The sequence below is a fragment of the Solanum verrucosum genome, unplaced genomic scaffold, assembly GCF_900185275.1.
Source record: "Solanum verrucosum unplaced genomic scaffold, falcon-dt-bn FXZP01000435.1, whole genome shotgun sequence".
NCBI lineage: Eukaryota > Viridiplantae > Streptophyta > Magnoliopsida > Solanales > Solanaceae > Solanum > Solanum verrucosum.
This window is the reverse complement of record NW_026020465.1, coordinates 79,033-104,669: the sequence shown is the minus strand read 5'-3', so window position 1 is coordinate 104,669 and position 25,637 is coordinate 79,033. Positions and strand designations below refer to the sequence as shown.

The window sequence follows — 25,637 nt, the reverse complement described above, 5'->3', positions numbered from 1 at the left end:
CCGATTTTTCTGTAATTTATCAAAGAGAAATTGGACTGGTGATTTAGTATAGGATAAAGGGGTTTTTTTCAGTTCATTTGCTTACCAGATCTTGCTTGTTTCTTAGTTTGAAAAGTTGAAAAAAATTGGAGTCAAGTTGAAGTCAGAGAGCAATTGAAGAAAAGTGAAAGTGAACTGTTGCTTTATATTTGTCATTTTTGAGGAGATTGGGTTGTGGGAAATCAGTGGTTTCTTGATCTGTTGTCAGTTTATTGTTATTGATGATTCAGGAGCTGATTTGATCTGATTGGAGTTGTTTAATTAATGGTACTATTGGATTATTTCTTACAGCATTGTTATTGATCTGCATTTCTTTATGTATTTTGTTTGATCTGTTTGAAATTTGATTTAAAGGGTATTCCTCATTGTTATCAGATTGTGTGTAATGGACTTTTGACCAATGAGGATACTTTATGACATTGGGTTGATTTGGGCATGGTGATTAAGACTTGTTTATGGCAATTTTATTTTGCTAACTAAAGTTCTGTAGTGAGTCTATGGATGTTGAAGGGACTATGTTGTTTTCTTTTTGGTTGAATGGTTAATTTCAGGTCAAGTTGGTTATGTTGATTAGACCCTATTCAGGCCTGGTCCGGTATGGAATGAAGTTATAATCATGGAATCGACTATACCTTTCCTATTGTTGGCTAAATGCTGTCAAAGTTTCATCTTTGGTTAGGAAATGTTAGATGTCTATGAGTTTATTAATTCTAAAGGTCAATTTCTGTAGTTTATTGACTCCTTGTTTTTAGCAGAGTGGGGGTGGGGTTACGGTATATGCTCTGTTTCCTGGATGAGCATTATCATAAGCATCTTAAAGAAATTAATGTATAATTAATTTCTCCCACTGTCATGCTTTTTTAAGTAAAGCTGGTAAACTAAATTAACTTCCGCAGTGCATTCTCATGTATTTTCTGCAACTTTTTAGTGATTGCCCAGAGTGAGCAGTAAACAGGGCGGCGGCAGTGTAATAAAATGATAAACACATCATGACCTTTTATGTTGCGTAAGTGTTTTTTTTTTCTAATTCCATCAGCCAAGACTTGCTGCATTAACAATGCTTTTGATAACATTCAATGCAATGTGGCACAATTTCTCTGGTTTCGAAGGCATTGTTTTCTTCTAATTGCTTGGCCTCTTAATGGCTAGACATGCTTTGATCCTTAATACAGACTGGCAGCCTCAATCTGAGTCCTATTCATTTTGCTTATACATTTAAGGGCACAAAAGAGTACTAACTATTGGTATTGTCTCTAATAAATATTTCTGAATGGGTAAACCCGCATCGTTGTATTTGCAGGCTGCTTCCATTAGCTTACCGGTTGGTTCTCTTGTTTGGGTGGAGGATCCTGATGTAGCCTGGATAGATGGGGAAGTTTTGGAGGTTAATGGTTCAGACATAAAGGTTCTTTGCACTTCTGGTAAAACGGTAAGTGAGCACATGGGATTTTATTGTAGGAAAGAAGTAATTAGTTTGTTTATTCAACTAACGGCAGAAACAAGCCAGGGCATTGAGTTCTATCCACCCTACTCTCTCAAACACATTGGTAACTAAGCAGAGTTTTGGGAAATGCTGAACCTTGTTCATTTACTTGCTGAAATCTGTGGTTACAGGTTGTTGCTAAGTCTTCTAATGTCTACGCCAAAGATGCTGAAGCTCCGCCGTCTGGTGTGGATGATATGACGAAGCTGGCTTATTTGCATGAACCAGGAGTCCTACATAATTTAAAGGCTAGATATGATATCAATGAAATATATGTGAGTTTCTTCTTTACCATTCTCAAAAAAAAAAAATATATGTGAGTTTCTTTGTCATTTTATAAGATCTGTTCATTTTCCTTTTAGGTCAAGTAACCTAATAAATGATGATTTCAGACATATACAGGGAACATATTAATCGCTGTCAATCCTTTTAGAAGACTACCACACCTATATGATACCCATATGATGGCCCAATATAAAGGTGCAGCTTTTGGGGAGCTGAGTCCACACCCTTATGCTGTTGCAGATGCAGCATACAGGTTTGTGCTTCACTGTTTTTATGAATTAAAAACTCTTGTTTGAATTGTCATTGAATATATTTACTATGGGTGTAGACTTATGATCAATGATGGAGTAAGTCAGTCAATATTGGTTAGTGGGGAGAGTGGGGCTGGTAAAACAGAAAGCACCAAGCAACTCATGCGCTATCTTGCTTACATGGGAGGGAGAGCTGCAGCTGAAGGTAGTAGATCAGTTGAGCAGCAAGTCCTGGAGGTATTAAGTCTTAAACTGTTGTACGGTATTGTACCTAGAGCGTTACAACTGGTTGCTGATAATCGTTTGTGTGGATGTAAAACTAAAGATCATCTGTTGCCGTTGTACCTTTATCTACTCTTACGCGGTGACTACGCTTTTGCACTTTGCAGTCTAATCCTGTTCTGGAGGCATTTGGTAACGCAAAAACTGTCAGAAACAATAACTCAAGGTTGGATAGAATTTTGTCCGTTTTCTAATTGTTCAGAGGGCATTTTTTTTCTGGAAAAAATTGCTACATGGTTGTAATATCTTTTGCATGGAGATTGCAGTCGTTTTGGTAAGTTTGTGGAGATTCAGTTTGACCAAAAGGGAAGGATTTCAGGAGCTGCTGTCAGAACATATTTACTCGAAAGATCTCGTGTTTGCCAGTTGTCTGATCCTGAGAGAAATTATCACTGTTTCTACATGCTTTGTGCTGCACCACCGGAGGTAATGCACCACTATTTACTTCATTAGATGGATTTCTATGAAGAAGAAGCATTCTGAACCCACAGTATTTTATATTGTTTCCCCCCTTGAGTATTTGGTTCACTCCTCTTTTGTGTTGGAAAATTTTATCAACTTTTTCCATTGGTTTTGTATTCTCGCAATGGTAATCTTTTAGAGGTTGCAACTTGCAAATGCCTTTCTATTGGTAGCATTTTATTTTGTCCTCTCCTTTGACAGCTTATAATGTTGTTGGCTGATTTTAATACTTTGTGATTAGCTTCAGAAGTTAAATAATAGTCCAGATGCAACCTGTTTAGGTTAAAGGATCTTCATGCCCTCAAGTCATCTGTGTTCTTGCTAGCTCACATGCGACTATCAGTATTCTGATGGTGGCAGTGCCTAGAGATTATTGCATTGGGACGATAGTTTTTGTCCAGTATGTGTAATCCAACTTAACACCAAATCTTCTTTAGAGTGTAAATATCCCATGGATGAAGGGGTAAAAGATATGTAATCTGCACGGCTTATGATTTTTTTGATATGTATCCCAACAACTTCCATATTCGTTATTTTTAACCCTTCTGAGAATGCTTTTCCCTCAGTAGTAGGAAAGTAGTACCATACTTTTGTTTGGATAGCTATAGGGAAACCATCTTTGCATTCCTACTATTCATTTGGAAAAAAAGTTGATACGATAGTCCAATTTAGTTGTGTGCTGTGGGAGGTAGCAGGTAACCAATGGAATAGTCGAGGTGCACATAGGCTGGTCAATACGCCAATGCTATAAACAAAAGAGAGAACAATACTCTGCTGCAGTAGCATATATTGGTTCGGGGATCATCCTATAACAACCTGTACACCTACCATGATTGTCCTGCAGGAGGTGCTGCATTGTCTTTGCCTGGGATGCTCAACTCCTTTTCCTTCTCTTTGATATCTTAGTTCATATTGAGGAATAATCTGTCATATGGACTTATTTCCCAAGCTTCTTATTTTATCTTTCCACTCTCAGGACATTCAAAGGTTCAAATTGGACAATCCTAGGACATTTCACTATCTCAATCAGACGAATTGCTATGAGTTAGATGGGCTTGATGATGCCAAAGAATACTTAGCTACAAGAAGGGCAATGGATGTTGTTGGAATAAGTTCTGAGGAGCAGGTATCTTTTGGGAAATTACTTGTGACAGTAAAACATGTTCAACTTTAGATTCTCCTTATACTTTCTTGGTTACTTTGTGAATGCTCCCAGGATGCAATATTTCGAGTAGTGGCTGCAATTCTCCATCTTGGAAACATAGAATTTGCAAAGGGGAAGGAGATAGACTCCTCAGTGCCCAAAGATGAGAAGTCTTGGTTTCATCTGAGAACTGCTGCAGAGCTATTCATGTAAGTGGTATATAAGGAATATTGAATCAAAGCACTTTTCTTTTTTACTGGTTTGAAGCATTTCGTTTAGAGAGAGAGATAAAGAGACAGAGTAGCCATTAAACGTTTATATTACTCATAGGTGTGACGTAAAGTCTCTAGAGGATTCCCTTTGCAAACGCGTTATTGTTACTCGTGATGAAACCATCACCAAATGGCTGGATCCAGAAGCTGCACTTACCAGTAGAGATGCTCTTGCAAAAATTGTGTACTCAAGATTGTTTGACTGGTAAGCTTTATTTTTGTGTCTAGACAGGAATTAAATGACATGTTCAGCTATCATCTTTGTTTGTAGTATTCTTTATTTCTACAAACAATTGTCAGTTTACTTAGACCCTCCAACAATTTTTTTGCAGGCTGGTAGATAAGATCAATAGTTCAATTGGTCAAGATCCAAATTCTAAATCTTTGATTGGTGTGCTGGATATCTATGGATTTGAGAGTTTCAAGACTAATAGGTGCTTATTTGTTGCGTTTTGGTTGGATTGTACCTGAATTTTCTCTTGGAGTGAACTATTAAAGAATTCCTTTGACATCTCCACAAACAAGCAAATGTCGTTGTACTTCACATTGTGTCAAGGGTCACATTTGTGTTATTGAAAATCGGTTTGTATTTATCTGTACACTTTCACCAATCAAATTTATTGTGGACTTAAGATCTCATTGTTAGTTACTACCTCTGTTCCAATTTATGTGACACACTTTCTCTTGTTAGTTTGTCCCAAAAAGAATGTCACCTTTCCATAACTAGAAACAACTTAACTTTAAAATTCTTCTTTTACCCTTAATGAAATGATTTATAACTACACAAATGTTTAAAATTTGTTTTAGACCATAAATTTCCCAAGTCTTCCTTTCTTTCTACATCTGATATTTATGGAAGCTTAAAGAAGCACAGTTTTGAATTTTGTTACATTTTGATAACTCCGGGGGTGTCTGAATTTTTTCGCATCTCAAAGCTGATTATTTTGTTTAGTGTATCATTTTTGTGGGTTATATCTGCAGCTTTGAACAATTCTGTATCAATTTAACAAATGAGAAGCTTCAGCAGCACTTCAATCAGGTTCTGGCTATCTCCTTATCTGTTTTGTATTAACTTTTAGTCTGCTGCTCAGCTTATGACACCCTACCAATGTTTTTACAGCATGTTTTCAAAATGGAACAAGAAGAGTATACAAAAGAAGAAATTAACTGGAGCTACATTGAGTTCATTGATAATCAAGATATTCTTGATCTGGTAGAAAAGGTTTGTGCTGAGATTTTGGATGCTTAAAGTCTTGCAATTGCTTACTTGCAAATGTCTTAGAATATATTTGTTGGGTAAGTCAGTAAAGGAAAAGTTATTGCTTCCCCACTCTGATGCAATGACCCCCAGTAAACCCATTTTACTGCTTTCCTCCCTTCCCTCTTTGTAAAATCCCTACATGTCTTCTTGGCAATCACTTGCCTTTTGTTAGGAATATGTTATTCTCTTTGCAGGCGTTTGTCAGATTTATTGATGCAGCTCAGTTTTTCAACTTCATGTTACTAACATGTTTTAATCATGGAAGAACCTGTAGGGTTAAGGATCTTTATACTGCAGGTTTAGGGTTAAATAGCTTCAGAGATGATTTTTCCATTGATAAACAGTAATAACAGGTAGCAAAAAGCTTATGTAGAGATATTGTCAGCAAGAATAAAAAATTCACAGAGATGTTCTAGTAGTAGAGGACCACAAATCATGTTGTCTAGGTCAGATAAAATCTAATGAGCTAATAGCTTCTATTTTCTTCCTCATCAAAGATCTTCTAAATAATAGATCATGGATAATCTGTTTGCCCTCCATTTTCTCATTCAGTTGATTTTTTTTCTTGTTACCATTTGCACCAGCACTTAGTCACTTGCTCTTTCCTTATTTTAATGACATCTTAATTTTTCCATTTGCTCAGAAACCAGGCGGTATTATAGCACTTCTTGATGAAGCTTGGTAAGTAGCTTGATGAGGTTCTTCCAGTAACCTTATCATCCACTCTCTTTTATAATTGACACACTTATTGTGCAGCTTATTATCATATTGGTTGCTTAGGATGCTTACAATGCTTTTGTTTTGTTTATGTAGCATGTTTCCTAGATCTACTCATGAAACGTTTGCTCAAAAGCTCTATCAAACTTTCACAAACCATAAACGTTTCTGCAAGCCCAAGTTGGCTCGTTCTGATTTCACTATATGCCATTATGCTGGTGATGTAAGTTTTTATTTCTTCTCATCTATACACCATTTGTAATATCATGTTTAGAATTTGTAGTTAACGTCAAAACGTGGATATTATATACCTGTTATTTTCTCCAGGTCACATATCAAACCGAATTATTTCTGGAGAAAAACAAGGATTATGTTATTGCTGAGCACCAGGCACTCCTGAATGCTTCAACGTGTTCCTTTGTATCTGGGCTGTTTCCAACATCAAATGAGGAATCCTCAAAACAATCAAAGTTCTCATCAATTGGCTCAAGGTTTAAGGCACGTAAAATGCACCTTTTTCTCTCATATTTGCTTTTCCCTCTTATCTTTGCTATGGCTGGGAGCATGTTGAAACATGATTTGTGTCGTATTTTTGCAGCAACAACTGCAATCTTTGCTTGAAACACTGAATGCAACAGAACCCCACTACATTCGATGTGTCAAGCCTAATAATCTGCTAAAGCCATCTATCTTTGAGAATCACAACGTTCTGCAGCAGCTGCGTTGTGGAGTAAGTAAACGTTTTGAATTTTATTACTGGTAATGTACATGGGAGTTGGATTTACACTCACTCTTATTCTAATTCTAGGGAGTGATGGAAGCGATTAGAATAAGCATGGCTGGATATCCTACTCGGAGACCATTCTATGAATTTCTAGATCGTTTTGGCATCCTTTCTCCTGAAGTTTTAGATGGAAGGTATGTTATTACCTTGTATAATTCAAATTATTAATTGATTATGTTTTTGTGTTTTGACTAAATTCATGACAGTACGGACGAGGTTGCTGCATGCAAAAGGCTCTTGGAGAAAGTTGGACTTCAAGGCTACCAGGTAATTTTTTGAAATTTCTCTATTGGGATATGAAACACTTTCAAACTTTTGCATGTACTTTTCTATCCTTTGTATTATTCTAAAATATCCTAAAAAATCAATTTAATGACAATATTTGTTAGCTTTCTGAACATAACCTTTTACTTGAACACATGGAAACATTTCTTATTCATTAAGATATATATATCAAGCAAGTTTTGTCCCATTTTGTATTTTTTATGCTTAATTGTTCAGATTTTCGACATGTTTAGAAGAGAGTAGAATACAAATGTTTGGAGGATCAATGCATTTACCTTTGGCTTGTCCCCCATCTTCTCTATGTCATTATCAAATTCTTTCTTTCACATGAGCATTACTAGTTGGGTAATAAGACAAATAGTTTCATATTGGTCTTCTTTCTTGTCTCTTTTGTTGGTCGACTCCTCATGGATGTGCTTTAAACTTCTTTAGGTTTGCAAAATTCTTGTTTGACCTAATGATTGATAAGTAAATAAGCAAATAAATACAGCAGCAACAACAACATACCCAGTGAAATCCCACAAGTGAGGTTTGGGAAGGGTAGAATGTACGTAGACCTTACCACCACCTCGTGGAGGTAGAGAGACTGTTTATGAAAGACCCTCGGCTCAAATGCAGCAATTCCAGATAGAAAGAAGAAAATAGCAAGTCACAAGGAAACAATGCAAAGTCTACCAGAAGGGAGCAACACCAACAACAAAATAGTGCAATAATCGAAACACAATAAACAACATTAATACAACTAGTACATTGACAAACAATAAGCAAATAAATATTGACAAAAAAATCTTTGTTTGACCTCTTTCTAGATTTGTTGATCTCAAATTGGCTCCTTGCTTTAGCCATTTTCATCTTCTTGCCCATTAAGTGCTAAAATGCACTTTCTCATGTTTTCTTATCCTAGTTTATACTGTTTTCTGCTCATGATGCTGCAAACTTCAGTGGCAAGTCTAATATGCTGCATTGATTGTCTTCACAGAGTTATTATTGTTCTTGTTTATAAGCATACTTTGATATGGTCTCCATATCAAATTTCTATCCTAGTTTCATATGTGAGACTTCTCCCATGTTTAGGCTTCGAATGCCATTCATTGGTCTTTATTTGGTCTTGCAGATTGGTAAAACAAAGGTGTTTCTGAGAGCTGGTCAAATGGCGGAACTGGATGCTCGAAGAACAGAGGTGTTAGGGAGATCTGCTAGCATCATCCAGAGAAAAGTTCGTTCTTACATGGCTCGGAGAAGTTTTACAGTGTTACGTCGGTCAACAATACAGATACAATCTCTGTGCCGAGGTAATGAATTTGCTGCATACCTTGGTTAGTATTTTAGGATGCACTTTAGGAATCATGATACTTATTTGATTGTTTCCATTTGGTCATTGTAGGGGAACTTGCTCGGCGTGTATATGAGAGCTTGCGGAGGGAAGCAGCTTCTCTTAGAATCCAGACAAATGTGCGCATGCATATTGCTAGGAAGGCTTACAAAGAGTTGTGGTCCTCTGCTGTTTCAATTCAGACAGGATTGCGTGGGATGGCCGCGCGCAATGAGCTTCGATTCAGAAGCCAGACAAAAGCGGCAATTATTATTCAGGTATGTATTCAATATCTGAAGGATAAATCTGTCTTTTCTTTTTCTTGTTCCTGGAGAATAGTAAGCCTAAGGCTCTTGATAACTGGGGGTTCAATTTCATGACCTTCAGGTTTATGGTTGAACCAACCCTTGGGGTTAAATGAAGGATAATCATTTAAAAAATTTGGGATAGATTCCTACTTTAGTAGATGTAGAGCCTGTTTAGATGGACTTATTTCTTATTGCTTATACGCATAAGCCATAAGTTAGAAATTCTAACTAATGGACTTTTGAATTATTTTTATTATCTTAACCAAACTCTACAAAAGTGCTTAAAAGTTTTTGTCTTAAAAACAGCTAAAACAAGCCATTCTAAACAGGCTTGTAGTCAATTTGCAATAGTTTTCTTCGTAGCAACTGAATAATGTATCTCAAAATCTACTGCTGAAATTTCATGGACCCTCGTACTATATGTTCAGAGCCATTGTCGCAAGTTCTTGGCATATTCAAAATTCAAGAAGCTCAAGAAGGCTGCAATTACCACTCAATGTGCTTGGAGAGCTAAAGTTGCTCGTAAGGAACTGAAGAAGCTTAAGATGGTAATTCTCATTCCGCATCTCTCTTTATCATCTTTGTTGGACAAAATTTTTGCTCTCTGAGACTATCCTATTTTGGTGATATACGCTGCCTGAAATTTTTCAGATATATAATATTGTTGTAGGCTTGAACCCTGTAAAAACTAATTTCTAAAGGTTCTTGTGCTGATATTAGATTCTTTAATTGGAAAGTTGCTTTCATGATTTTGACCAAGGAAGTGAAAGTGTCTGCTTTTAAGGGAATAGTGTTCTACTTTAAAAATAAGTATTTAAAAGGCCCGAAGGGGGGGGGGGGTCTACGGATTGGATAGTTGCAGTAACAACCTTGGGAACTGAGTTCAAATTCAATAAAGGCGACACTTGGTGAATTCTTCCTATATGCCTAAGTCTTGGTAGACAGAGTTGTTGGTACTTATGCTGGTGGGAGGTAGCAGCCTAGCAGGTACTCGGTGGATATGTCGAGATTTATGCAAGCTATCTGATACCACCACTATAAAAAAGTTCTTTAAGTTGGTTCATCTACCTCCATGAACTTGCAAGTCATAGTACTGAATTAAAGACTACAAATAAGGCTAGTACTGAGAATTAAGGCCTTAGTTTAGCAATCACTTGGAGTCTTGGACTGCAAAAGTGATTATGTGCAGCTACTCAAGTTGCATTTTAGACAAATTTTGCCCTACTACTGAGTTGACTAGCTTTTCTAAGTTCCTAAAATTGTTAAGCTCAATGAAAGAATAACTACATCATTATAATCATTATTTTTCTATTAAATACATCTGACCGAATTGATTTTATTCGATGTTTAACACATAAATAAATAAGAGGTACTCTGTCTTACTTTAAAAAAAAAGTGTACTCTGTCTAACAACTTAAGCTTTTAGATGTGATCGTTACACACTTCAACATAGTATTAGAGCAGGCAAAGGTCTTAGGTTCAAGTCTCACCGCCACCCATTATCAAAAACAATTTCCACATGCTTGGCTCATGAAAAAAATCAGGGCTCGCACGTGAGGGGGCGTGTTGAAGTTATGAATAAATAAATAAAAGCCGACTCTCTTTAACACAGTAAGTTTGTTCCATGCATTGTGCACTTCAACTGAAAAAGCTAAACATTCAAAAATGCTTGCAAATATGAGTCTTGTTCTATCGCTACATTCTATTTATCAGGGTTTGGTCTCATCAACTGCTTCTTATCTGAGTTCTACTTCGACTCATCCTTTTTTCAGGCTGCACGGGAGACTGGGGCTCTGCAAGCTGCAAAGAATAAATTAGAGAAGCAAGTTGAAGAATTAACTTGGAGATTGCAGCTGGAGAAACGCATGAGGGTCAGTTAGATAGAATTATATGCATAATTGTTCACCCACATTTTGGTAGTTGTTCTTTCATGATGCACAATATCCTTTTCTCTAAAGCAAGTTGTAGAACCATCTTGTTCAATCTTTATCTGTGCCATTGTTGATCCGTTTAAAAAACGGGGAAGGAAACACCAAAAGTTGACTTAAAAAAATAAGGAATACCAACAATTGCCTGTTAATCTAGGTTAAGGATTTTGAAGGCAATTTTAGAACTAGAACAGATACATGGAGCACTATAATTTTATTTGGTGAAGGGAACAATAACGCACCAGAATAGAGGCACTCAGTCTAAGTAATGGACTGCTTCAGCGCCTTGAACGATTGGATCACTTTCTTGCATTCTTTGTTTCATATCATTTGGAAATAGTAGTCTGTGGGTGATTAGATTGCATCTAGCATCCCACTGGTTGTGAAAGATACTTAGCTTGAAAAGAACACATGTTTTCTACAAATGGGCCAAAACTTCAACAACTTTTTGTGCTTGCTGAATATAAGTATGAGATAATGCTACCCTGTGCGCACCCAAAGGGTAGCGGCTGCGGGTTTCCCTTGTCATCAAAATAAAAAATAAAAAAAATGCTATACCTTACCTTATAAAAGAAGTATGAGATAATGCTAGTGAGAATATAAGCTTGTCCCATCTCAAGTGTTATTTCCTTACATGATCATTTTTTTTCTTCCTTCCAGCTCATTATTCAAATTGTGTTTTTGTAGGCGGATGTTGAAGAAGCAAAAACACAAGAAAATGCAAAACTACAATCTGCTTTGCAGGAGATGCAAGTTCAGTTCAAGGAAACCAAGGAAATGCTTGTCAAAGAACGTGAAAATGCAATAAGGGCCGCTGAGCAGATCCCTATTGTTCAGGAAGTCCCTGTTATTGACCATGAATTGATGAACAAACTTAGCATTGAAAATGAGAACTTAAAGGTAAGTTGACTGAAACTTTAAAGTCGTTTCTATTGTTGCTTTGTAAGTTTATTAACTGAAGCTACTCAGCGTGCAAGTTTTGATAACTATTTTTTGAATATTAGACTATGGTAAGCTCTCTAGAAAAGAAGATTGGTGAAACAGAAAAAAAATATGAAGAGACAAACAAACTTAGTGAGGAGCGGTTGAAGCAAGCGATGGAGGCAGAGTCCAAGATTGTTCAGTTGAAGACTTCTATGCAAAGGTTGAATGAACTTCTAGGCATATGTAGCTTAAATTGATAAATGTGTAAAATTGTTGTTGTCATACAGACACATTACTCATCACTGGGTCATTTGGCTATTAGGCTTGAGGAGAAAATTGTTGACATGGAATCTGAGAACAAGATTCTTCGACAACAGGGGCTGTTAACCCCTGCCAAGCGGGTTTCAGATCATTCACCTAGTCTGGCCTCTAAGGTACTTACCGGGGAAAAGTCATCATTTTCATTCTTCTCTTTCCTATTGATCAATACTGTTAACAAACTTGAGGCACTGCTTTTATTTTTTTCAGATTGTTGAAAATGGACACCATCTTGATGATGAAAACTATACTAATGTAAGACATGATTTTGTAGTCATTAAGCTACATCACTTGCAGGATGCTGTAAACTCTTATTTACTGCTTATGAGAGGACTAATTTTTGCAGGATGCACTAAGTTCCTCCACACCTTCTAAAAATTTTGAAACCCCCGACAGCAAGATGAGGAGACCTCCTGTTGATCGACAGCAGCACGTATGTGATTCCATAGATAGTTTGGATTATCTATTTCTTAATTCCTGATTGAGAGTTTTGTCAAATGAAATCTTTGTTGACCTTGCTACAGGAGGATGTTGATGCACTCATTGACTGTGTGATGAAGGATGTGGGGTTCAGCCAAGGAAAGCCTGTTGCAGCTTTTACCATCTACAAATGCCTTCTCCATTGGAAATCTTTTGAAGCTGAGAGGACCAGTGTGTTCGATCGTTTGATTCAGATGATTGGTTCAGCTATTGAGGTAAGTACTTGTGGGTGCTGATTATTTACATTGGCATGTGCATGTTTTATGGATTTTTAAGAACTGAAGGCTTGTATCAAGGAACCTGAAGAGGTTGGACAATAATCACCTGACTGCAGTAAAAAGTGATTACCTGCTTCCTTTTTTAAGGCCAGGAGCTAAATGTCCATTTAAGTAAAACAAAATAGAGATAACATCCATCATCTTTAATATTGTTACAGAGAAAGCATTTTTGCAGTTTTCATCAAAAAAAGAAAGCAATTTTTGCAGTTGCTATTAGCATTGATTAGGAAAGGACAAAAACTCTGCTCATAACATTCCTATTTAAATTTTAAACCATTGTGGAGGGGGGGAGTCAATATGATATAGATCAACATATTTACCTATATCGTTCTCTTTTGAGGATGTCAACAATGAACGTTCTCTTTCCTATTAGATTGATGATCTTATGTATGGTGAAACAAATCATCTTGCTTAACTGAACCTGTGGAAAATATCAATTCCTGATTTTTGAAGCTGTCAGTGGGAGAGGGAGGGTTATCAGTGTTGGTTGAATTAGTGTGCCCAAGCAACAGTAACACAAACAGATTTGGTGGAGTTACTAGCTATATATCAATATTTTCTCTTGAATAAGTTCATGAACTCCACATTTTAATGGATACCTTAGGTTTCTGATTCTTGTCTGGAAATGAGCTTTCCAATCTGAGGTTATCTGGAGGTGTGACCTCAGAGATAAAAGCTGGAAATCAGAGACCTGTAGATGGCAACAAAGGTTTCAAGGTTGAAAAAGAAAGTTATAAATCCTAGTGTATTGAAGCAGATGGGGACTGCGTCTCAGCGTGAGAATTGCAGAAAGTATTAGCTGCAGCTTTTGAATATTATATTTTTTCCTATATTTGTATAATTCAGTTAGCTGCTCTATATTGTCCGTCCAATCATCATCAACAACTATAGGATGTTACATTTTAATGTGAAATACTTTCTTGATTTAGGAAGTCCTTACATTTTGCTGGAGAATTGCTTGCTAGTTTACACTGAAGTAGAAGTTTCCAAATTTTAAATTTATTAGACATTCAAACCTGATCAGAATTATGAATTGATATCTTTCCATATGAAATAAACCTGATACACCACATTTAAGGTTTAACTTAATGTTAAGTTTTAGAGGCAACTTCAATCATCAATGAAACATGGAATAGGAATATCATTGTCTAGTAAACTTCAACATAATTTCCATCATTACTAAAGCTTGGAATAGGAAAAATATCTGTCAGTTTGCGCTTTCTTCTGAATTGTTTAAATCATCATCCATGAGACAATGAATACAGGGGAAGCAGGAGTGCAACCTTCTTTTGTCAAATATTTGAAGTTGTTTGATGCCGCATTTAGAACCATTGTGATTAACTTGAAGCATAACAAAGTATCTACTGATTGCAGAATCAAGAAAGCAACGATCACATGGCGTATTGGCTGTCGAATACCTCAACGTTGTTGTTCTTAATCCAAAAAAGTCTGAAACCAGGTGGTTCAGTTGGTGCAACTCCTACCCGCAAACCACAACCTCCGACATCTCTATTTGGGAGAATGACAATGGTATTGAAGTTTTTGAATTTTTCTTCCTTGTTTAAACTTAATTGTAGTCCTGTCAAGAGTAGTAGCTATAGTAGTTTGACTCTCATGTCTGTTCTTTCTGATTATGCTGTGTTGTTTTCAGGGATTTCGTTCGTCGCCTTCTGCTGTCAACCTTGCTGCAGCTGCAGCTGCATTGGTAGTGCGTCAAGTTGAAGCAAAATACCCTGCTCTGCTTTTCAAGCAGCAGCTTACAGCATATGTTGAAAAGATTTATGGAATTATTAGGGATAACTTGAAGAAGGAGTTGGGATCACTCATTTCCTTATGCATCCAGGTTTGTCGAAATATTTTCTCAGAAATTCACTACTGCATTTGTAAGAGTTTTCTGGTTTTTTTTTTTTTTTGGCTTACCACTTCCCCAAGTTTAGGATGCTCTTAGAGGTTGTTGCTTAATTGCTAATAAATATTTGAAATATTGTGTCTCATGGGGTATGAGGTCGGATTCTATACAGGAAATTCTCTTAATTTTTCTTTGTATTGTTTTTTAGGAGAATGGTCAACATTCTGAAAGTTCTTTTTTTGTTTTTGTTTCCCTTGTCAAATGAGTAACTTAGTAGGGGTTTTCATCCTCTTGAGAAAAAGGGAACATATTATAATGCACATCACATCACTCATATTTCATGAAGAAATGATTTCCTGCGGTATATCAAGTCTTGAAGCATTTAGTTAGTATACCCTTTGAATTTGATCATGAGTAAACCAGGTCATGTGGTAAAATTCTCTTTTGATGCATACTTTTTCTCCCTTTTTGTCAATATTACTCCTTAGAATGTACCAAGGGAAGAAGAAGGATAGTTCGCTCTAGCCATACAAATTGAAGTTTTTCACAAATAGTGCTTGGGACATGCTTTCTGATTTTTTAGGTTATTGAGTATAGCTCTAATTCAATAAAGAATGTTATCCATCTCTCGAGTTATAATAAAAGATCAACATATCCCTATAAACCTGTATACTTGTGCTTTTATTACTTGATGATCTAAGACTTGAGAAATAAGCTCATCTGAAATGAGATGCATGTATTTGTAACAATATAGGTTATTTCGTACACTAATAATTATAACTCACCAAAGAAAACAATTATTAGCTGTAAGTTATAGTGATTAACATTTTGTAAAGATAAAGGAATTAAACAAGCTGGAGCAGACCTGCATTGATTTGGTGATAAGGTAATATTCTGGTGATGTTTGTTGGGTGTTAGAGCAGACTTGCATATTGTGTCAATGTTCCTTTAAAGCTAAACCATTGTGCTTAGCAAATAATAAACCAATAGGACGCTATCAATGAAACATTACCTTTATCAAAACAAAAAATAAAGGATGCTATCAATGAATAGGTATTGCTAGGGCCATGCAAGCTGCTGAAGGTGAGATGAATGTTAACATAAAACAATCAGTTACCACACCTACTTATGAGATGCTTTGAACAGACTCAAATCTCACCTCCCTTAGCATTAAATATATGAGTCACTTCAGTACGCACTAAGACAAGCACTCATGACTTCTGAGGCACACCAACCAGGGCTATCTCCCAGGAACTCCTCGCCTAGTGAAGAGGTACTAACCGTCGGTCCTATTGTGGCAAAGGAAGGCACCATCCCTTCTTTCTCTCACAATCACGATAGCCATGCAGTTGAACATTTGAGTTATGGAGAAACTGAGTATCTAAGCTTATATACTTTAAACTTCTTTTGATTACATATTTGACTGAAGAACTGAAGTTTTGTTGCCTAGAACATAAATGTTATATATATATATATATATATATATATATATATCTGCTTCTTCTCTTTTGTGGTTGGTTCTTGAGATTGTTCGAATTTAGTGCAAGATTTTCCTTTTCTCTTTCAGATTTTAGTGTAGCTTTGTGGGCTGAGTTGTTTGTCAATTGTAGCCTTCCTTCTACCTAACAATAGTAATATGTTGAAATTCAGGCACCAAGGACTGCCAAAGGAAGTCTGAGAACTGGACGATCCTTTGGCAAAGACACTTCGACAAATCATTGGCAGCGGATTATTGAAGGCCTCAACTCTCTTCTCTGTACATTGAAAGAAAATTTTGTATGGATCTCATTACATTTTTCTTTTACCAAATTTCCAAGAAAAGCTAATGCTTGCCGTTTATATATATCTATGGATGTGTGGAGTAAAATTTTAAAACTAAATTTTGTTTCTTTTAGGTGCCTCCAATTCTTGTTCAAAAGATATTTACTCAGACATTCTCTTACATTAATGTACAACTGTTTAACAGGTGAGTGAATTTTGTTATTCTAAGTTGTGTTCTTATTATATGCCAGTTGTCAAATGTTCATTCAGCTACATATTTCAATTTGCAGTCTTCTTCTTCGAAGAGAGTGTTGTACATTCAGTAATGGGGAATATGTTAAAGCTGGGCTAGCTGAGTTAGAGCTATGGTGCTGCCAAGCAAAAGAAGAGGTAAGTTCGGCATGTTTGTAATTGTACACATTGCTACTCATGTCTCATTATTGTCAGCTTTATTGAAAAAAAAAGAACTCATTTCCTTTTTGTTCTTTAATTGCAGTATGCAGGTTCCTCTTGGGATGAACTCAAACATATTAGACAAGCCGTTGGGTTCTTGGTATGTTAATTGTGATGATTATTTCTTTTATCATTGCCTAGAAATATAGCTGTATTAACTTGCCACAAACTATGAAGGTCTTGGTAGTGTTGAAGGGCTGAGTTGTCTTAAATGGTTGCCCTTCCTATATATGTGCCTCATTTATTATTTTATTTGGATATCACTTTTTGACTTCTTTCTTTTATCTGCACTGACGCCATGTGTGGTTTTGCCTTGATCTTTTAAATTATTGGATTAGTTTTTTCAAGTTTCACGTGAAATTCTTTTGATGATGCTAATAATTTACTAACGTGATGGGAAAGATCCCAGTATACAAGTAGTTCCATGAAAGTTTCCAGCAAGTAGGCATGGTTAATCCTGTAACAAAAGTCCCTTGACAATTTATTCAGAATTGAATGTATTGTGCTGGACTAAGCTATTGAAAGTTTCTCAAGCCTTTTAGCTCTCCTTACTAGTTCTTATTTTCTTCTCTAGCATTTGCAGCTGTCAGACTTAGTTGTTGCCAGATAATTGTTGCTCTTTCTTCCTTTTAGAATTTGTTCATGTCTACAATTTTAGATGTAAATTGCAACTAAGAATTGATAATATAATTTTTTGGGTTTGTTTTTATGTGTTGCAACAACTGATGCAATTTCCCTTTCCTGTTACTTGTCCGCAGGTTATTCATCAGAAGTATAGAATATCTTATGATGAGATCACCAATGACTTGTGTCCTGTAAGTCTCTTTTCCTTTTCAATGTTTGTTCTGTAAATAGTCTTCTTTTCTGTTGACATTTAGCCATTTAGATTGAAAGAGTTCTTTGTCATATTCTCCTCTTATTTTATTCACTTGAGTTTAACATACAACACTATATGTACTCTCTCTCTAAATTTCTTTCTTTTGCAGGTTCTTAGTGTCCAGCAACTTTACAGAATCTGTACTCTCTATTGGGATGACAACTATAATACACGAAGTGTTTCCCCAGATGTAAGATATATGCACACTGATTGCTTTTGTCTTATTGAAGTCCTACAGTACATTTTTTTTTTGATAACCAGTCCCAGTACATTTTCAACCTACAGTTGAATTTCCCTTCTCTCTTGTTGCAGGTCATATCAAGCATGAGAGTGTTAATGACAGAGGACTCAAACAATGCTGAGAGCAACTCTTTCTTACTGGATGATAATTCAAGGTGAGAAACTATCCTCTGTGTTGTGAATTTTTGTCATCCTCCAAGTCAAATATTGGACAAGAAACGTGATCATCTAATCTCTGCTGTTCTTTCTTTCGCTCGCCGTACCCTGTTCTTTTACCTTGCCCTCTTCTTAAGAACTTGGTATCTCTAAAGGTATGGCATACAGCATACAGCATACAAACACTTGATTGTTTAAGAATTAGTCACTTCAACTTGCCCTCTTTTTCCAACCGCACACCTTAAAGTTTGTATAGGGGTCCTATGACCCCCAAGCTTTTGTGAAGTGGAATTATCTTCCCCATTATTTGCTGATGTGGGACAGAGAGTATTAACTCAATGCACACGAGTGATAAAGAATGCTAGTAATACAGCTTATGGACAGAAAACACCATATTTTCCTGTCAAACACCATATTTTTCAATCAAAGCGATATTATCCTAACAAGAGTTGGGAAAATGGCATTCTTCTTACAGTTACCCCAAACCCAGTTCAACTCCAACTTCCTCAGCTTGTGGTCAGAGCCACTTCCAGAAAACGCCACTTCCTTTTCTGTATAAAATATTGCGAGTCAGACCCAACTCAATCTGCAGAAATCATCAAATTCAAACAAAAACTTGATGAAATGATTTTAGGTCCTTTGATAATGTTAAAAGAGATAATGATGAAGATGATTTAAGTGACCTTTATCAAAAAAAGATTCAAGATAATGAACGGGTGGTTATGGTGGAAAAACAATGAGGAGAAAGATGTTTCGGGGGGTGGGGGGGGGAGGGGTAGAAAAGAAACAAAAATCATTCTGGAGAACAAGAGGAAAAATGACGTGGAAAAATGGGTGGCAGTATTTGGAGTTACATTGCCCAACTTAAATCTGTTTTTTGGTCTCTTGGGATGGTAATTACTCTTATTCTCCATTAGTTCAATCAAGTTTTTTCTTCCTTTTTATTATCCCTGGTTGAAAACTTCTTTGGTTAGTGATATTGTTGACAATTAACCTGTTTCAGTCATTCAAATTCCCTGTGTAATTAAAAGCAGAGGTATATAATTATTTGCTCCCCCATCAAATAGATCTCTGAAAGTCAACTACAGTACTCGCTCCACTCACTTGACTTACAAATTGTGCTTTACACAGCTTTTGTACACTTTTATCAGTAAACTATCTGGGACTTTTCTATTTTCTTCTTTGAACTTATATTCAAATTGTCAATGACAACTTTCTATTATTGAAATTTGCCAGATTCACTGTTATGTTAGTACTTATCCTTGAGTTGAGGCATAAATAGTCCTTACCTTCTCTTTCTGCTTATATTTTAGCTTTTTCAATGTTTATCTTTCAATGAGCTTTTTCAACTTAAAAATAAAAGAGGGGACATCTTTCAATGCTTCTACATACATCTAGCTCTTTCTCTTTTTGAACAAGAATATTAGTTTCTTCTGTTTTTTCCTTTCTTTTGCATATAATCCTCTAGTTTCTTGTTTTATTCCTTGTATAATAATTATATTGACTGGAAATATGAAAAAATGTCAATTGTTAGTTTTTTACCCTTCATCCATTGGTTGATTAAGAACGAACAAGATTCATCGCTATTTTTCGTGAGCTATTGAGTTTGAGCAGATGGAAGTGTTTTTCGATATTGGATGTGTTTAATGGACATTAGGGGTGAGGATAAGCTTAAAATTCTTACTGATATGGACTTAAAACTGTGACCAGAATTATTATGTTATAAAACAATACTGCCAGAAATGAGAAGTCAAAGGATGAATCTTCCCCCATTTATATATAAGTATTACGTAAATAAGCTAGTTTCATGTTTTTTTGTGCTTATAACAAAACATATCAAGTTACTTTTAAGTTTCTTCTGGTCTCTAGGAAAAAATATTCTCTATTCAGGTTAAACTCAAATCTATAAATGATGTATACTAGTTGGAAGGAAAGATGTTGAAAATTCAGACTTTGTTAGTTAGTTGTCTTGTTTTGATGATTTTTTTTTTGATCGGCTGATATTCAATTAGAAGACAATCTTTTCATCTTAGGAAACCTGTACACCAGTAAATTGTGCAGAGTTGCTGAAACCTAGAGGTCCAATTTATTTGAATTTCCTCCACAACTGATATTAATTGCTCAAATAATATTTTAGTCTGTAAGGGATAAGCAGAAAGAAGGAATTATTCATAAATTTTTTGCTTTGACCTTTATCCCAACAAGGATTCACATCACTTAAACCTGAAGTCTAGATTTTGTACTGATACAACTAAGCTTTGAACTAGGTGATAACCTTAGGTATAACCGATACATATCTTTTTAATGCAGCATCCCGTTCTCTATTGATGAAGTCTCAGAATCACTTCAAGTAAAGGATTTTGCAGATGTCAAACCTGCAACAGAACTTATCGAGCATCCAGCCTTCCCATTTTTACACGAGTGAGGCCATGGAACCTCGAGGGTTTCTTGCATTATAGTTACAGATTTGTTGAAAATATCCTAGGTGGATATATTCAATTTGTTGTATATTCATTCTTCTTATTCCCTTTCAATTTTTTAATACCAAATATAGATTGCTGTAAAATATTTTTTTCTTCTTCTTTTGTGTTTATAATTGTAATTCCAATAGCATAAGGTTCAGAGTCAGCAAGTAGTCAAATTTTGTATTTGTTTTGGTGCAAAGAGCAGCAGCAACAACATTCTTTTATCAGGAATATATAGGGCAAAGTAATAGTGATGGGTGTAAAAGTTTTGTATTCTGTCCACATTTCATTATGTAATGAAACAGAAATATTGAACTCAACTATTGTCTTATGGGAATCATACCAAGGTTGATCTTAATTTGTACAAGTGTTGTTCTCTTGCTATTATCACTCATTTCCTGTTTGTACAAAATTTGAAGTCACTTGTGGAGATTTAAATAGGTTTTAAACAAGAATTTGCAACTAGATCTTTGTTAGTTAGCGGCACATTATACACTTTTATATAAGGTGAATACATTTATTCAAGATAAATACATTATTTAAGAGTTTATACGTATTACTCCCTCCGTCCCTATTTACTTGTCCATATTTCCTTTTTTAGTTGTCCCTATTTAGTTGTCCATTTTGACAAATCAAGAAAGGACAACAAATTTTTTCCTATTATACCCTTATTTACACTTCTTGAAAATTGTAAAAGTGTATGTTGTTTCCCTCCAATTTATTTCACTTTAATTCAAATAAGTGGTTGTAATTTTGTAGTGAAAAGTTGTCATAAGAGTAAAATTGTAACTTCACTGTGCTAATCATTGTTGCCTTAATCTGTGTGCCATTTCTAAAGTGGACAACTAAAAAGGGACGGAGGGAGTATATAATAATGTATACATACTGCGACAAAGAAAAAATAGTTAATACAAATACAAACTAGAGAATTGCTAATATGCTAAGTATTGTGTTAGATAGTGTATTTTTGAAAGGATGAATGCTATTTAACACATCCAAGTAAGAAGGAAACGATACTACTCCCTCCGTCTTCTTTTAATTGTCATGTTGTGCTTTTCAAAAGTCAATTTGACTAATTTTCAAAGTTAAATTAGATTACATTAATTAGAATGTTTTAAATAAAAAATTTAGATATTCAAAAACTATACGAAAAATACTATAAATTGTAATTTTTTGCATATCAATATGATGAAAAAATACATAAAAAAATGTTAGTCAAAGTTCTTAAGTTTGATTCTATAAAAGGAAACCATAATAATTAAAAGTGAACGGAGGAAGTATAAAAAGAACATGCATATATAATCATTGGGTGGAAATGGAATGTGGATAGGACAAGTTTGTAGTTGAATTTCCAATAATATAATTTAATGAAAAAATAGACATGTATCTGAAAATGAAGAAAGTAGAAATTACATTTTGCAGAATTTGTGTTTTTGGGACCTCATGCAACATGATTTTCTTAAATACTTTCAAAGAATTACTTAACCACATATCCTCCATGCCCTCACCATCACTTATTAAGAGTTTTGGGACCGTAATATTTATTCATTTATTTGGACCACCAACAAAAGGAAAAAAAAGATGTTTAAACAAGGGAAAATTACATAAATTGGATCTATTAGATAAAATATTTATCCAAACTGGATTCAATTCAGTATATTTATTTTGATCGGATCCACGGTCCAAACTATTTATCTGACTGCCCTTTTTGTTCCATTCATTGAACCACTGCTGATACCATTGAAGTATATATATACTGATGGTATCTATATACTTTAATAGTATCAAGTAATAATTGAACAATCTTTTCACTGAAATACTGTCTCTTTCTCCTTGATACCAACAGAGTATATATATACTCTAATGATATCAAGGAGTAACTGAAATAGTGTTTATTGACGCACTACTTCTTCCTCTTTAATACCATCAAAATATATAGTTAAAATAAGGATGGTATAAAAGTAAAGAAGTAACCTCTAAATAGTTTTCTTTTTTGGTACAAGTATTCTTTTCCTTTTAAACAAATGATGTGTTAGAGCCGCCAAATGAAATATTTAATTGCAAGAGAGTTCATTATCATACAGCACTCCGCTTAAATTTTGAACTACGAATGAACATCACTATTGCTACTAGCTTAATACTCCCTCCGCTTCTATTTAATTGTCATTATTTTAGATTTTACACTCCTTAAAAAATTAGGTAAGATTATCATTGTATCCTTATTTAGTGTTCTCTTGAAGTCAACTTTCAATGAATGAACATATATTAATTTACTTTGATTAACTAATTTGACCAATGAAACTGAATTAATAAGTTAGTTTCTCTATGATGAGCAAATGTATGAGAAAGTATTTTGAAATATAAAAAAAATCATACTATATGAATAAGTTCATGTAATTGAAATCGTACTATATAAAAACAAAAATAAAAAAAATTAATCAATAAAAAAACTCTCGAAAACATATTTGAAAAATAAATAAAATTCAAATTAATATTTTTTATTTTGGATTCAAATTAATATAACCTTATTTCTATTACATGTAAAATTCTATACGAGGAAAACTAATTAAACCATAGAATAAACCATATTTACAAAAAGAGTATTAGGGATAATATGAAAATTGTACAATAAATTCGCTTAAAACTAAAGTTACATAATGATTTAATACAAAAATTTGTTATTAATAATTTTTACAATAAAGATTGTAGAATATAAATTTTGTTTGTACTAAAAGCATTTCACATAAATCATATTAATTTTTGTTCTTTAAATGTGTATTTTTTTTTAATAATTTAATTTTAAAGTAAAATAATCGCGCATCGCGTGGACACGTATACTAATTTAATTAACATAAGATCTTTTTTCTTTCTTATTTCTCTACTCATACCTCCATAATTTTTTTAAAGAACATCGCCTACTAACACTATTTGTTTGAATTGATGGCTTTTACTAAAATGACCAACCAACTTGAGGTTTTAGTATCATTTTCAACACTTAAAAACATATTAAGAGTTGAAAATGATACTAAAAGCCTAGGTTGGTTAGTCATTTTTCAATTAATGACAGTGTAGCTGTTGCACATAACTCAACTATTTGTCATACGTACTCATCGTATAAATAGGATTTATCACATATATGTGGTGGCTCTTATTTTTCCTCAAAAGATTGACCCTATCCATTTGATTAAGATTGATCTGGACCACACAATCAAAATAATATAAATTTTAGATTAATAGTATCACATTCCTCATAAATATAAATGATAACAAAAACGTCTGAATGATCCATCTCATTTTTTTAGATTAGAATCCCTGAAACGGCTGAATCATATATTAAAGGAAAAAATTGAAATTAATTAAGCAACGCCTGTGATGGTGGATCATCGAATCAAAAGTGGGAAGCAAAGAGTCTTTTAAGTCAAATATCAATCCTTCTAGAGAGAAAAAATGATAGCGATTGTGTTGAAAAAAATAATCACCCCTAACTAACTATATAGTATATGTATATACAATACCATCAAATTGTGTTAAAAATTGATTGTTATAATATTTAATCATATAGGACTTTTAAAATACACCAACATCTTCGATTCTTGAAATTTGATGCAAGTGTGAACGTAAACGTATAAAGTAGGAAAATCAGTGCATTATTTTGACCACTTGTATATAGACCACCTCTGCTTTCTACTCAAACTATTTTCTCATTACAACAAACAATTCAGAAACAAAGAAAAAAAAGGACAAAAATGTCTAGTTTTTCAGATAAAGATAGATGTGTTTGGGTAAATGGCCCTGTTATTGTTGGTGCTGATCCATCAGGATTAACTGTTGGAGCTTGTTTGAAAGAACAAGTTGTCCCTTGTGTTAGATTGGAACGATCTGATTGTATTGCTTCTTTATGGCAGCAAAGAACTTACGATCGATTAAAGCTTCACCTACCTAAACAATTTTGTCAATTGCCCAAATTCCCATTTCCAGAACATTACCCTCAGTATCCTTCTAAGAGACAATTCATCGAATACCTTCAGTCCTATGCTACACAATTTCAAGTTGTTGTTGTTGGTTGTGGAAATTCCGGGATGGAAGTATCACTTGATCATTGTAACCATGATGCTCAACCATCAATGGCCTGTCGTAGCGCGGTAAGTTATTCATACTATGTATTCAGCTTTTAGATAAGTTGTGTTAAGATGTCCCACATCAGTAGAGGAATGAGAATTTGATCTCCTTATATGAGCTAACTTTTGGGGTTCAGTTAGGCCTACGTGACATATATTAACAAAATGTTTTCAGAGTTAAAGATTTCTAATAATGCTTTTTTTTTTTTTGTAATTTTAAGGTTCATGTTTTAGCAAGAGAGATATTTGGGAAATCCACTTTTGAGCACACTCCAGGGAAAATCCCTGTTCTTGACATTGGTGCTTTGGAGAAAATCAGATCCGGGAAAGTTAAGGTTTTTCCTGGAATCAACAAGTTTTCATGTGAATTTGCCACTGGCTACTTCAGCAATGTTCCATATTGGCTAAAGGTGAGAAAATTTTGTATTGATTTTAAATAATAAAAAGAAAACATACGTAGAATGCAAGATTCTTTAACAATTGTCTTATTTTGTTATGTTTTACAGGAAAGTGAATTTGTGTGCAAGAATGATTACCCAAAAGCACAATATCCTAACAAGTGGAAGGGAAAATGTAGAGTTGGATTCGAAAAGAGAAGGCTGGCAGCTGGTGCTTCTGCATTCATTAGGAAAGGACAAAACTCTGCTCATAGAATTTCCTTTAAATTTTAAAACACTATTGTGGAGGTTGTAGTCGATATGATATCGATAAACATATTTACCTTACCTTTATTGTTCACTTTTGAAAAGAAAGTTATAAATTCTAGTGGAAGTCTTTTTTGTTTGTTGAAAATTTATCAACTCATTTGACATACAAATTCTGCTTTACACACCCTTTCTACACTTATCTGTTATACTAAATGCTTTTCCTTGAATTAAGGCAGAAACAAGTCCTTGCTTTTTCTC

The 25,637-nt window shown here is 34.6% G+C and overlaps 2 protein-coding genes across 2 annotated transcripts; both read left to right on the top strand.

Moving 5' to 3' along the window:
- Positions 1-20,980, top strand: LOC125808976 (myosin-6-like). Its single transcript, XM_049488655.1, has 39 exons — positions 1-306; positions 1,340-1,468; positions 1,654-1,797; positions 1,915-2,060; positions 2,136-2,295; positions 2,448-2,506; positions 2,607-2,766; positions 3,779-3,928; positions 4,019-4,155; positions 4,277-4,423; positions 4,551-4,652; positions 5,200-5,257; positions 5,339-5,440; positions 6,123-6,160; positions 6,293-6,419; positions 6,524-6,694; positions 6,795-6,926; positions 7,005-7,114; positions 7,187-7,247; positions 8,380-8,557; positions 8,650-8,855; positions 9,314-9,433; positions 10,658-10,756; positions 11,501-11,713; positions 11,818-11,957; positions 12,060-12,171; positions 12,266-12,310; positions 12,402-12,488; positions 12,580-12,750; positions 14,188-14,343; positions 14,465-14,656; positions 16,313-16,438; positions 16,558-16,628; positions 16,714-16,813; positions 16,920-16,976; positions 17,635-17,691; positions 17,863-17,943; positions 18,066-18,148; positions 20,460-20,980. Exons 1-39 carry the CDS (start codon positions 304-306, stop codon positions 20,572-20,574), a joined length of 4,545 nt encoding a protein of 1,514 aa, XP_049344612.1. The 5' UTR covers positions 1-303; the 3' UTR covers positions 20,575-20,980.
- A 3,380-nt stretch (positions 20,981-24,360) lies between these two features.
- LOC125808956 (probable indole-3-pyruvate monooxygenase YUCCA9) lies at positions 24,361-25,403 on the top strand. Its single transcript, XM_049488637.1, has 3 exons — positions 24,361-24,756; positions 24,954-25,142; positions 25,239-25,403. Exons 1-3 carry the CDS (start codon positions 24,361-24,363, stop codon positions 25,401-25,403), a joined length of 750 nt encoding a protein of 249 aa, XP_049344594.1.
- The last annotated feature ends 234 nt before the right edge of the window (positions 25,404-25,637 follow it).